Genomic DNA, 12,657 nt, shown 5'->3' with positions numbered 1-12,657 from the left:
GTATCCTTGCATCCTTACCACAGGCATAGCTGGATATTGCTGGTTTCAGGCAAGAAAACTCAGTGCCTTGTTTTCTTCTAGCAATCAGGGTGCTTTGGGTTAAATGTGGACCAAATCCGGCATCTGTCTAGACAGTGCCATTTATTTATTAACATTTATATACTGCAGTATTTATTTATTTAAAATATTTTATCCCACACCTCAGTCAAAAAAGGATCCCGGAATGGCTTACAATTAACCCATGAACAAGGCAGTTCCTGCTCACAAGCTTCCAGTCTGAAAGAGACTTGATACACAAGGGAAAAGTGGGGGTGGGGGTGAGGAAAACAGTTGGACTTTCAACATGGCCCTCTTTACCCATCACCCAGGTGCGGGGTGGGGACAGCCCAACTGGAGCAGACCCTGTCCCTCATTCTGCCTTCCTTCCCATGGGGCAGATGATGTCAAGAACATTAAAAACAATATTCAGCTACATAATTTAAAAGGCTAAATTTAAAAGATGCTTGTTCAAACTTCCTAAAAGCTAGAGTAGTGGGGGCCGGTAGGCAGGAGCAGAGGGTGATCATATCTCAGGTTGTTTTATTATATATGTTCAGTTTGGGGTTTTAGCACAGTGACTGTAAGATGCCTAAAAGGCAGGGCATAAATATATTCAACAAGGAAATAATGGGCCTGTTCACATTACCATTGGTGGCTAAACAAGCTACTGTGGCTTGTTTAAGTCCCAACAACAGCCCATGGGTGATTTGACAGTTGTTTCCTCCTCCAACAAGCCACACCCTCCAGGTTTGGGCAACACAGCAAGCCTGGCATGCACTGCATCTGAAGCTTGTTTAGCTGAATGTGATTGTCCAAACCAGGTCAATAAATGTTGGGCAGGTGGGAGAAGGCATGTGAGTTCTAGGTGTAGAAAGCAGAGGGAGGGAAAAAAATATGGGTGAAGATAGAGTGGAGGGGAATGGTGGTGCAGCCAACCTGCTACAGCCGGCACATTCATAGAATCATAGAATAGTAGAGTTGGAAGGGGCCTATAAGGCCATCGAGTCCAACCCCCTGCTCAAAGCAGGGATCCACCCTAAAGCATCCCTGACAATGCCTCTAGTGTGGGAGAGCCCACAACCTCCCTAGGTAACTGATTCCATTGTCGTACTGCTCTAATAGTCAGGAAGTTTTTCCTGACGTCCAGCTGGAATCTGGCTTCCTGTAACTTGAGCCCGTTATTCTGTGTCCTGCACTCTGGGAGGATCGAGAAGAGATCCTGGCCCTCCTCTGTGTGACAACCTTTCAAGTATTTGAAGAGTGCTCTCCTGTCTCCCCTCCATCTCCTCTTCTCTAGGCTAAACATGCTCAGTTCTTTCAATATCTCCTCATAGGGCTTTGTTTCCAGACCCCTGATCATCCTGGTTGTCCAGCTTGTCTGCATCCTTCTTGAAGTGTGGTGCCCAGAACTGGATGCAATACTCAAGATGAGGCCTAACCAGGGCTGAATAGAGAAGAACCAGTACCTCACACGATTTGGAAGCTATACTTTTATTAATGCAGCCCAAAATAGCATTAGCTTTTTTTGCAGCCACATCACACTGTCGGCTCATATTCAGCTTGGAATATTCAACAATTCCAAGATCCTTCTCGTTTTTAGTATCGTTGAGCCAAGTATCCCCCATCTTGTAACTGTTCATTTGGTTTCTATTTCCTAGCTGTAGAACTTGGCATTTATCCCTATTAAATTTCATTCTGTTGTTTTCAGCCCAGCACTCCAGCCTATCAAGATCACTTTGAAGTTTGTTTCTGTCTTCCAGGGTATTAGCTATCCCACCCAATTTTGTGTCATCTGCAAATTTGATAAGCGTTCCCTGCACCTCCTCATCCGAATCATTAATAAAATTTTTGAAGAGCACTGGGCCCAGGACTGAGCCCTGAGGCACCCCACTCATTACCTCCCCCCAGTTTGAAAAGGTACCGTTGATAAGCACTCTTTGAGTCCGATGCTGTAGCCAACTGATTCCACCTAAAAGTTGTTCCATATAGCCCACTTTTAGCTAGTTTGTTAATCAGAATGTCATGGGGCACTTTGTCAAAAGCTTTGCTGAATTCATGATATATTACATCCACAGCATTCCCACAGTGCCACAGGTTACCTGATCAAAAAATGAGATCAAATTAGTCTGGCAGGATTTGTTCCTGACAAATCCGTGTTGGCTTATAGTAATCACTGCATTGTTTTCAAGGTGTTTACAGATTGACTTCTTTATAATCTGCTCCAGCATTTTTCCAGGGATGGATGTCAGACTGACTGGTCTGTAGTTCCCAGGTTCCTCCTTTTTGCCCTTTTGAAGATAGGGACAACGTTAACCCTCCTCCAGTCATACTGCACCTCACCCGTCTTAAATGATTTTGCGAAGATAATAGACAAGGGTTCTGAGAGTTCTTCCGCTAGCTCCTTCATTACTCTAGGATGCAGTTCATCGGGCCCTGGAGATTTGAACTCATTCAAAGAAATTAGGTGTTCTTTGACCATTTGTTTAGCAATCTCAAACTGCAATCCTTTTTCCAGGGGGGTCATAGACCTGCTTTAGGGAGAAGACTGAGGCAAAGTAGGAATTGAGCACTTCAGCCTTTTCTTGGTCATCTGTTATCAATTTGCCATCCTCACTAAGCAGCTGAACCACCATTTCTTTCCTCTGTCTTTTACTACTCACGTATCTGAAGAAAGCCTTTTTATTGCTTTTAGCCTCCCTCGCTAATCTCAGCTCATTCTCAGCTTTAGCCTTAGTGGCTGTTTCCTTCTCTAGTACAAGGGTAGGCTGAGTTGCCAAGGGTGCTGCTGCCAGTTCACTGAGCTGGAACAGCTACCATGACAGCTGAAAACTACCCGTTGCTGTTGGTTTTTAAGCTGAGTAACTACCCTATTTCTTCTATTCTGAGACGCACTTTTTCCCCATATAAACATCTCTAAAAATGGGGTGCGTCTTAGAATCGCAGATGTGTCTTAGGGATTTTTTTTCTGTTGTTGGTACTGAAATTAGTGTGCGTCTTACAATCGAAAAAATACGGCGTTGTAGATTTTGCATGCACGTCCCCTGTAACAGTGGTGTTTTCAAAAGGATCTGTTTCAGAATGGATAACCTGTTAGAACCATAATCAACTAATAATACTTTTGTTTGTGTTTTAGCAGTCCTGATTAAACTTTTTCTTCAGAAACTGAAATACCATCCTAGTCTTTTAACTCTGCTGTTTCAAATCTTTATTTTAAACCTCTGCATTGCTGCTCTGTTTTATTCTGGTTGTGCTTTTATATTGTGGTTTTAAGTTTCCATATTATATTTTATGCTGCATTTTATGGTTTTGATTTTTGTGAACTGCTAAGAGTGCTTTGGCTATTGGATGGTATGGAAATGCAATCAATAAATAATATTTGTTTTGCAGGATAGGTGGGAGGGAAACAACGTGGGTTTCCCCCGTCCACCCACCTCCAAGTCTGAAATGGCGATTCATACGGAAATGAATCACCATTTCCTTCCTGTTCACTCCACAAATTATGTAGCAAATTATTTCATTTTCTGAAACTGAGGTGTATCAGATTGATGTAACAGTATTCCCTCTCCTGTCTTTCGTCTTGGACCTTTGAGGACATTATCCACCCCACAGCATTGAACCCCAGTCTTTGGTGTGGGGGGGAGGCATATAGCTACTCATAGTGTTTGCCGTGGTTACCAGCAGGGGAATAAGGGCTTCCAGCCTCACACACACACGCACCTTCCCTCACCCCGCCGGCCACTCTCTTGGTCTTCCTCAGAGTGTTTTGCTCCTGTAAGCACTCCTACAGCTTTTGCACGTCATTGAACCAGCAAAGCCCTCTGGAGAAGACTGTCGACTCCCCTCGTGTCGCTCCCCCTCTGAGAGCTCCCCTCTTCTATTTGCAGCTACCTCTACCAAATAGCTCACTTGGGAGATGACGATGAAGAGCCAGAGTTCTCCTCTGCCATGCCCTTGGAGGAAGGGGACACTTTCTTTTTCCAGCCAAGGCCTCTTAAGAACCTGGTTCTGGTGGATGAGCTGGACAGCCTGTCTCCTATCCTGTGCTGTCAGGTAAGCTCCATTTTCCAGCTCACGTTCTGTTCTTCCTTGGCTTGTGATAAGCTGCTGCTCTCTTCCTGATGTCGAGCGGTGCGTAGTCAGCTGGGCCTTGAGAACAATGCCAGATATAGCATGTGTTTACAGTGGGGGTGGGGTGAGGAGGGGTCCTTGTCCCATTCTCCCCAAGCCCAAAAGAACCACCCGAAGGCTTTACGCTGCTGGAAGTGACTGTGGCGGTGGAATCTCGGTGGGGAACAAAGCATGTGGGGAGTGGGGGACTGTGGTGGGGAGGGGGGAATAGGGCCTGCCGCGGCTTCCCTGCCGCTGATGGAGCTGTCGCACTGGAGCCCATCCCATCATATGTGATGTCACACCTTACAATCGAGGTTCAACCCCCCCACGCACCCCAGCTGCCTCATCACGCAACACACATGCAACGGTGACGCCGGAGACGTGATTACAGTTTCTTGTGTCTGAATCACCTTCAAAAGGCATTGCAGCTGTAGGACCATTTTGATCTGTTCCATAAAAGACCATTCTGGCTGTGATGCTCTGTAGTCCACTTAGTGTCACTTGCCATGGATCATTAATACAGATAGCCAATGTACAAAGTGGTTAATGTGGGAAGCTTTACCTCTTGATTAGCCCCCAATCTTTCCTACATATTAAAATGTGTGGTGGAAAAACAAGTCTGCATTAATACAGATGACTGAGCAAAACATCAGGAAATGTCTTGGTCTATTATGGCAGTGGCGCTATTGGAGCGATTTACCTGCTGGACGTGTTGCCTGAACTGTAGGTCTATTGATGGTGCTCTCGGATTGTCTTCATACTTTTTGCCCGGTACTTCTGATCCTGCTCATCCTACAGTCTAGCTCAGCTGTACCTCTCAATCCTGCCAACTGCAATAACATTTTCTAGCTATGCTATGGTAACCTCAAAGCGATGCCTTTTCTCCCTTGAGTTCTCACTCCTGCACCTTTGCCTTTCTGCAGATAGCTGATCTGGCTAATGAAGATACACCCCAGTTATATGCAGCTTGTGGAAGGGGACCTCGGTCGTCTCTGAGGGTCCTCAGACATGGACTTGAGGTAAGAAGGGGAGCGCTGATAGGAAGTGCCTAGCCGATTTCACAAGCTTAGGATTTGGGGAGGGTTGCATGTACTTCCCTGAGTTAAAAGTAATAGCAAGTAATAAAAAGCCAAGCAGTCTAACGGTGTAAGATGGGGGTGCTGAGCCTCAGTCCCGGGGGCAAAATCTGGCCTGCCCAGTGCCCTGATCTGACACAGTGAGATTCCCCAGATGAATTTCACACACACACTTCCACGCATCCCCAGGTGGTTGCCGCCTGCCCGCCCTGCCCCGCCCCTCGACGGTAGCATGTTCAGTTTCCCAGATGTTGCGTGTTTCCCCCCATTCTACAAGCTGAAATGCCTGCTGTGAGGCTGAGTTCCTGGCAGTCAGAGCTTGGAGCTGCACCGCACTGGAAGCTTTAGCCCCTTTGCCTTTGGCCCCTGCGAGCATCTCTGAAGTTGAATTTGGAATAAGACACCTTCCTATACTCAGTGGAGTGGAAGATTGCTTCTCTTCTGTGCAGTATTAATCACTCGATTACTTCATTTGGAAGAGAAAACATCTAAACCTGAGTATAAACTAAAATCTTATATTTTGCTAGGTATCTGAAATGGCTGTATCAGAGTTGCCTGGTAACCCCAATGCTGTGTGGACAGTGAGGAGACATGTTGAAGGTAGGAGGCTTTCTCTGGTTACATTTGCCGTTGATAAAGGTTGGGTTCATATGCTCTATAAACACAGTATTCGGGTCCAGAATTTTGCTGGGCACATGGGGAAGGATCCAACAGGGACCTGCCGCGGCAATGTAGTGCTTCCGAGGGCAAGCCCCCAGATGTCTAGAAACGCAGGTTGCTGGAAGGGACAGGTTGTGCCGGAGTGGTAGGTGCCCGCTGGATCCTACCCACGGAAGCCATCCTATATGGTTCAAACTGCTTGGTACCCGATCTCTTTGAGTGCGTATTGGTACTTTCTCAGGGCATTGTTTTTCAAAAGTGGAAATATGTTAGAAGAGGCCCACATAGTGTGTGAAAATTACACATGCTTAACTCCTGGCTGCGTTTATTTATTTATTTATTTAAGGATTTTTATCCTGCCATTCAGCCAAAAAAGGCTCTCACGGTGGCTTACAAAAATATTTCTTGACAGTCCCTGCCCACAGGCTCACAATCTAAAAAAATAACACAAAAGGAAAAGGGATTGGGAAGGAGGAGGAGGGGGGAAAGAAAAGCAAATTCAGGCATTACATTCTTATTTGCAAAGTTCAGCAGTGACAGTTGGCAGCAGGAGGGAGGGGGCTCTCAGCTGGACCTGGACCCAGGCACGATGGAGAGGTGCCTGGCTGCTGCTTCCTCCCTCACTGGTGGCCTCTGCAGAGACAGTTGGCAGCAGGAGGGAGGGGGCTCTCAGCTGGTGCTGGACCCAGGCACAATGGAGAGGTGCCTGGCTGCTGCTTCCTCCCTCACTAGCATTGCCCTTACAGCTCATTGTGGGGCCTCCTCCACTGCTTTTATTGTATTGTTGCTCACAGTTGACCAATTCCCTCATGCCATCTTACTGGAATTGTCTCTCTCAGGCTGCCTTGGGGTTTTTGTGCACTGCTATGTTTGTGGTGTCTTCCCAGCACCCAGATCCTGCAATCTGTGCCAGGGCAATGAAGCTGGCCAACGTTCCTGAGCCTTCATTTTGGTGGGGTGGTGTCATTGCAGTGGTTTAAGCCTAGCAGTGGCTCCCGTGGCTCATAATGGTAGTGCACTATTTTTCTCCCATGAGCTCCATGGGCAGTATAGTTGGGGCTTCTAGTACTATGTGTAGATGTGGACAGGATATTTGGAGAGGTGAAACCTAACACTTGTATTCTTGACTTCTGTACTTCCTGCTTTCTTAGCGCAGCTGGGGATGAGGGGTGGGGGATGCTACCTGAGTGTGTAAAGGTAGTGGTGACGGCCTCTTTACAACAAGGTGTGATTTCATCAAGAGATGGTGTTGCGACCTTTCTTTTTTAAAATAAACCAACAAACATTGTCCCTGAACCCCACCATGTTGGACAATTTCCATCCTTGAGCAAAGCATATGGTGGCATCTCAGCTCCAGGCGTTTCTGTATGAGAAAGCTGCTCTAGACCAGGGAGGCTTTGGACTTCAGCTCTCATGATCTTCAGCCTTTGGCTATGCTGGATGAGACTGATGGCTGTGTGGTAGTCCAAAAGATCTGGAGCGCACCAGGCTGCCTATACCTGATCTAGAACATTTCAATCTGGCTTCAGGCCTGGTTATGATCTACGCTGGGAACTGGACAGAGGGATTGTGGCTCTGCTGGATGTGCTGAACTTTTCAGCAGCTCTTAATATCATTGACTGTGATATCCTCCTGGCTGGGGTGAATTTGGAGGCACTATTTGGAGAGGCCGTTTCAGAAGTTGATGCTACTCCTGTTCGTCACTGTGGCCCTTGGCGTATGGCTGGGGTGTGTTGGGTCTGGTTGGGGCAGCCTACCAGTCGCGTTCAGCCCCTTGGTACTCGTAGTGGCCAGCCACGTCCCAGAGACCCTAACCACTTTTCCTGGCATCTCAGTTGATCAGCTGCTATTTGAAGTGTCGTGAAAATGATCCCAATCCGGGTCACTGGAGCAGAGCCTCCTCCGCAATCCTGGTGCTGCCAAGACCACTGTTTCCCTTCAGCTAATAGCAATCTGGGAGGAGAGACCGCTGGGGGATGGGAGAGGTGCAACCTCCTCACTCCCCGATCCCATCTTAGCAGCCTGGGAAGGGAGGTTTAAACCTCTCCATCCTTGCCTGCTGAGATGTTGATGAGTGACAGGAAGAGTGCCTGCACCTGTGAGGAGCTCTGACCCTGCACTGCATGTCAGCCTCAATATCCCCACCCCCCACCCACCCCTGGTGCTATTTAACATACAGGCAAGCACTGGGGAGATTGTCTGGAGTTGGTGCCACCAGTGTGCTGATGATACTGAACTCTCTCCTTTCCATCTAAATTTGAGGAAGCTGTTCCAATTCTAGATTGGTGTCTGGTCTCGGTAATGAACTGGATGAGGGTGAGTGAATTGAAGCTTAATCTCAAGGAGACTGAGGCGCTCCTTGTTAGTCGAAACAACGATCAGCGAGTGGGGACTGAGCCTGTCCTGCACTGGGGAGTGGGGGTGCACTCCCCTTGAAGACTGGTTTGCAGTTTGGGTGAACTCCTAGATTCAGCTAGTTACCAACTGCACCTGTTCGGGGAGATGCTAGATCTGGCCATAGTCATGCCTTATTAATTACATCCCATCGGGGCTTCTGTACGTGGGGATGCCTTTGAAAAGCGTTTGCAGGGCCCGGAATGCTGCAGCCAGATTACTGACAGGAGCACCCGACTCCCTCATTGCACAAGCTCCACTGGCTCCATTCCTGGGCACAACTGGAAGTGCTGGTGGTGACCTGGGAAGCCCTTTGCGACTTGGAAGGCTGCACTCTCTCTGCTAACGAGGCTGCCTGCCTTTGACGGTGTCTGCAAGAGGAGGTCTCTCTCTCTCTCCCCATCACTCTCAGAGACATGTTTGGCGGGAACACAAGGGAGGCAGGACCTTCTCGGTGGCTGCTCCCTGGAACTCCTTGCCAAGGGAGACCAGGCCAGCGCCAGCTATGTTTCCTTCAGGCTGTTTTGCTTTTAAGCTGAGCTGTTTGTTGGCATAGGTGTTAGCCGCTGGGGAGCTGTTTATTTCTTTATTAACTGATGCGATTGTGCTTTAATTAGAATTCTTTCTTACCCCTAATTTGCTGTTGGCTGCCTTGAGCACTGTTTCTAGTGGAAAGGCAGGATATAAATATAATGATGTATATATGTATTTTATCGTGTTTGCATTTGTGTCGTACCCCGCCTCGATCCAGAGGGAGAGGCGGGTAACAAATTATTATTATTATTATTATTATTATTATTATTATTATTATTATTATTATTATTAATGTCATGCTTATCCATAGAGAATATTGTTACGGATTGAAGGTGGGCTAACAAACTGAGGCCCAGTCTAGACAAGGCAGGTGCTTCTGAGGGTACAGCCTCTTCTGGATGGGGGTGGCATTCCCTCTGAAGGGTCGGGTTCATGGCTTGGCTGTGCTTCCGGACCCAGTATTGCTCATGGAAGGTCGGATGGCGGCTGCAGTCAGCTGAGGCTGGTGCCTTGGAGAAGATGGATGTGGCCACAGTGATCTACGCTTTAATTACCCCCCGTTTGGTGGACTGCCTTGCGCTCTACGTAGGGCTTCCCCTGAAGAGGATTTGGAGAGTGCAGTTAGTGCAAGATGTGGCAGCCAGATCATTTAGCTATATGAGCTCCCCATTTGTTTCCAGGTGCAGTGGAAGGTGCTGGCGCTTTCCCATAAAGCCCTAAATGGTTTGGGGCCAGGATATCATAAGATCACCTTTCTGTATATGAACCTGCATGTGACCTTTGGGAAATGTTTGGGAACTTTAGCTAGTCAGGAATGCTTCAAAAGCACAAGTGAGGAAAATAAAAGGGAGCGCAAGCTGGCACAAAGGAGTTGTAAGCAAACAATAAGAGATGCAAAAAAGCATTTTGAAGAGCACATCACTAATAATATCAAGTCCAACAATAAAGAATTCTTTAAACATATCAGAAGCAGGAAACCAGCTAGGAAGCAGTTGGACCATTGGATGACAATGGAGCTAAGGGAGTACTAAAGGAGGACAGGGAAATTGCAGAGAAGCTAAATTAATTCTTTGCGTCGGTGTTCACTGCAGAGAATACAGGTCAGATGCCTGTACCTAAACTGATGTTTTCAGGAAGGGAGTCTGAGGAACTGCAGCAAATAGTGGTGACAAAAGACGAAGTTCTCAACCTTATGGACAAATTGAAAGCAAATAAATCACCAGGCCCAGATGGCATCTATCCTAGAGTTCTCAAAGAACTCAAATATGAAATTGTGGACCTTCTAACAAAAATATGCAACATGTCACTAAGCTCAGCCTCTGTACCAGAGGACTGGAAGATGGACAATGTAACACCAATTTTGAAAAAGGGATTCAGGGTGGATCTGGGAAATTACAGGCTGATTAGCTTGACATCTGTTCCAGGTAAACTGGTTGGAAGCATTATTAAAGACAAAATTAGTAAGATTATAGAAGAACATGTCTTGCTGAAAAAGAATCAAGGCAAATCCTGTCTCACTAATCTTCTAGAATTCTTTGAAAGTGTCAACAAATACGTAGACGGGGCCGGGGATCCGGTGGACATCGTTTACCTGGATTTCCAAAAGGCTTTTGATAAAGTCTCCCACCAAAGATTCCTGAATAAACTTAGTTGTCATGGAATAAGAAGAGAGGTCCTCTTATGGTTCAGTAACTGGTTAAAGAGCAGAGAGTAGAAATAAATGGTCAATTCTCCCCATGGAGGGAAGTATCTCCCTGAGATACTCCCTGATGAATGATCTCTCTGATGAGGCTCGCCTGGCGCCAACGCTGCTATCTTTCCGGCGCCAGGTTAAGACTTTCCTCTTTGCCCAGGCATATGGCGGCACATCCTAATTACCCACATGTTTAGTTTTTAATTGGTTTTTAATGCTTTATGTATGTATGTTCTGTGTTTTAGAGTTTTAAATTTTGTATACTTGTTTTTACCTCAATTTTAGAATTTCTGTAAACCGCCCAGAGAGCCCTGGCTATGGGAGCGGTATATAAGTTTAATAAATAAATAAATAAAATAAATAATAAATAAGTAAATAGTGGGGTCCCACAGGAATCGGTATTGGGACCAATTCTTTTCAACTCGTTCATAAAAGATCTGGAATTAGGAGTGAGCAGTGAAGTGGCCAAGTTTGCTGACGACACCAAATTATTTTAGGTTGTTAAAACACAAAGGGATTGTGAAGAGCTCCAAAGGGATCTCTCCAAGCTGGGAGAGTGGGCCTCCAAATGGCAGATGCGGTTCAATGTAAGCAAGTGTAAGGCGATGCACATTGGGGCAAAAAACCCCAACTTCAAGTATAACCTAATGGGATCTGAGCTGGCGGTGACCGAACAAGAAAGAGATCTTGGGGTTGTGGTGGACAGCTCGATGAAAATCTTCACCTAGTGTGCGGCCGCTGTAAAGAAGGCAAACTCCATGTTAGGAATTATAAGAAAAGGAATTGAGAATAAAACAGCCAGTATCATACTGCCCTTATACAAATCTATGGTGTGACCACACTTAGAATACTGTGTACAGTTCTGGTCACCACATCTAAAAAAGGATATTATAGAGCTGGAAAAAGTGCAGAAAAGGGCAACTAAAATGATTAAGGGGCTGGAGCATCTCCCCTATGAAGGAAGGTTACATCAACTGGGATAGTTTAGCTTGGAGAAAAGGAGGCTAAGGGGAGATGTGATAGATGTGTAAAAATTAGGCATGGTATGAAGAATGTGGATAGGGAGACATTTTTCTCCCTCTCTCAAAATACTAGAACCTGGGGACATCCCATGAAGCTGATTTGTGGGAGATCCAGGACAAATACCCTATTTCTTCGATTCTAAGATGCACTTTTTCCCCCATATAAACATCTCTAAAAATGGGGTGCGTCTTAGAATTGCGGGTGTGTCTTAGGTTTTTTTTTCTGTTGGTACTGAAATTAGTGTGCGTTTTACAATCGATGGCGTCTTACAATCGAAGAAATACGGTAAAAGGAAGTACTTCTTCACACAGCGCATAGTTAAATTATGGAATTCACTACCACAAGTTGTAGTGATTGCCACCAATTTGGATGGCTTTAAAAGGGGGTTGGATAAATTCCTGGAGGCAAAGGCTATCAATGGCTACTAGCTCTGATGGTAGTGTGCTAACTCCAGTATTTGAGGCAATAAGCCTGTGTGCACCAGTTGCTGGGGAACATAGGTGGGAGGGTCCTGTTACACCATGTCCTGCCTTGTTGCCCCCTGCCCAGTGTGTGAACGGAGTGCTGGACTAGATGGACCCTTGGTCTGATCCAGCATGGTGCTTCTTAAGTTCTTAAAGGGTCTTAAAGGGTCGGCTGTAGGTCCTCCACCACGTGATGCTTTTGTGGAACTCCCTCCCCAGGGAGGCTAGCATGGCTCCATCTTTGTTTAGTTTTAGGGAGGCCTTATTAACTTTGCCCTTTGGATGCTCTGAGATGTAACCAGCTCCTCTCTTTGGCTTTTAAAGATCACTATCTTCTGCTCTTAATTCATTTAAATTATATAGTTTAAAAGTTTTAAAATTGTATGCTGCCTTGGAGCCCTTTCTCAAGCCAAAAGGCAACTCAGTCAATAAAATTATAAATTATGGGAACTTGTGATGCTGTTTCCTGAAGGAAAGGGCTAATAAATGAACAAGCAGGTGTATGTGCTGAAGGCTTACTCACATGGTATGTGCGAGTGTAAAACTTATACATGAATCGGTACTCTGTAATGGGGTCAAGGCCGTGTGGTCCTCAGACATGCAGATGTGATCTTCATGCCCTTCTTGGCCGTGTAGCTAGTGTAAGGTTCTGGAAGAATTCCTT

At 46.2% G+C, this 12,657-nt stretch overlaps 1 protein-coding gene across 3 annotated transcripts in view; it reads left to right on the top strand.

Annotated features, from left to right (window-relative positions):
* Positions 1 to 12,657, top strand: part of SF3B3 (splicing factor 3b subunit 3) — a 56,507-nt gene that overhangs the window by 14,092 nt on the left and 29,758 nt on the right. For all 3 annotated transcript variants that reach the window (XM_063141526.1, XM_063141524.1, XM_063141525.1), the window contains exons 9-11: positions 3,924 to 4,089; positions 5,073 to 5,168; positions 5,753 to 5,825. In XM_063141526.1, coding sequence (XP_062997596.1) covers positions 3,924 to 4,089; positions 5,073 to 5,168; positions 5,753 to 5,825 — 335 coding nt within the window. The remainder of the gene's footprint in view (positions 1 to 3,923; positions 4,090 to 5,072; positions 5,169 to 5,752; positions 5,826 to 12,657) is intronic.

This window comes from Elgaria multicarinata, chromosome 14, assembly GCF_023053635.1.
Source record: "Elgaria multicarinata webbii isolate HBS135686 ecotype San Diego chromosome 14, rElgMul1.1.pri, whole genome shotgun sequence".
NCBI lineage: Eukaryota > Metazoa > Chordata > Lepidosauria > Squamata > Anguidae > Elgaria > Elgaria multicarinata.
The sequence above is the reverse complement of the archived record's forward strand: the minus strand, read 5'-3'. Positions and strand labels throughout refer to the sequence as shown.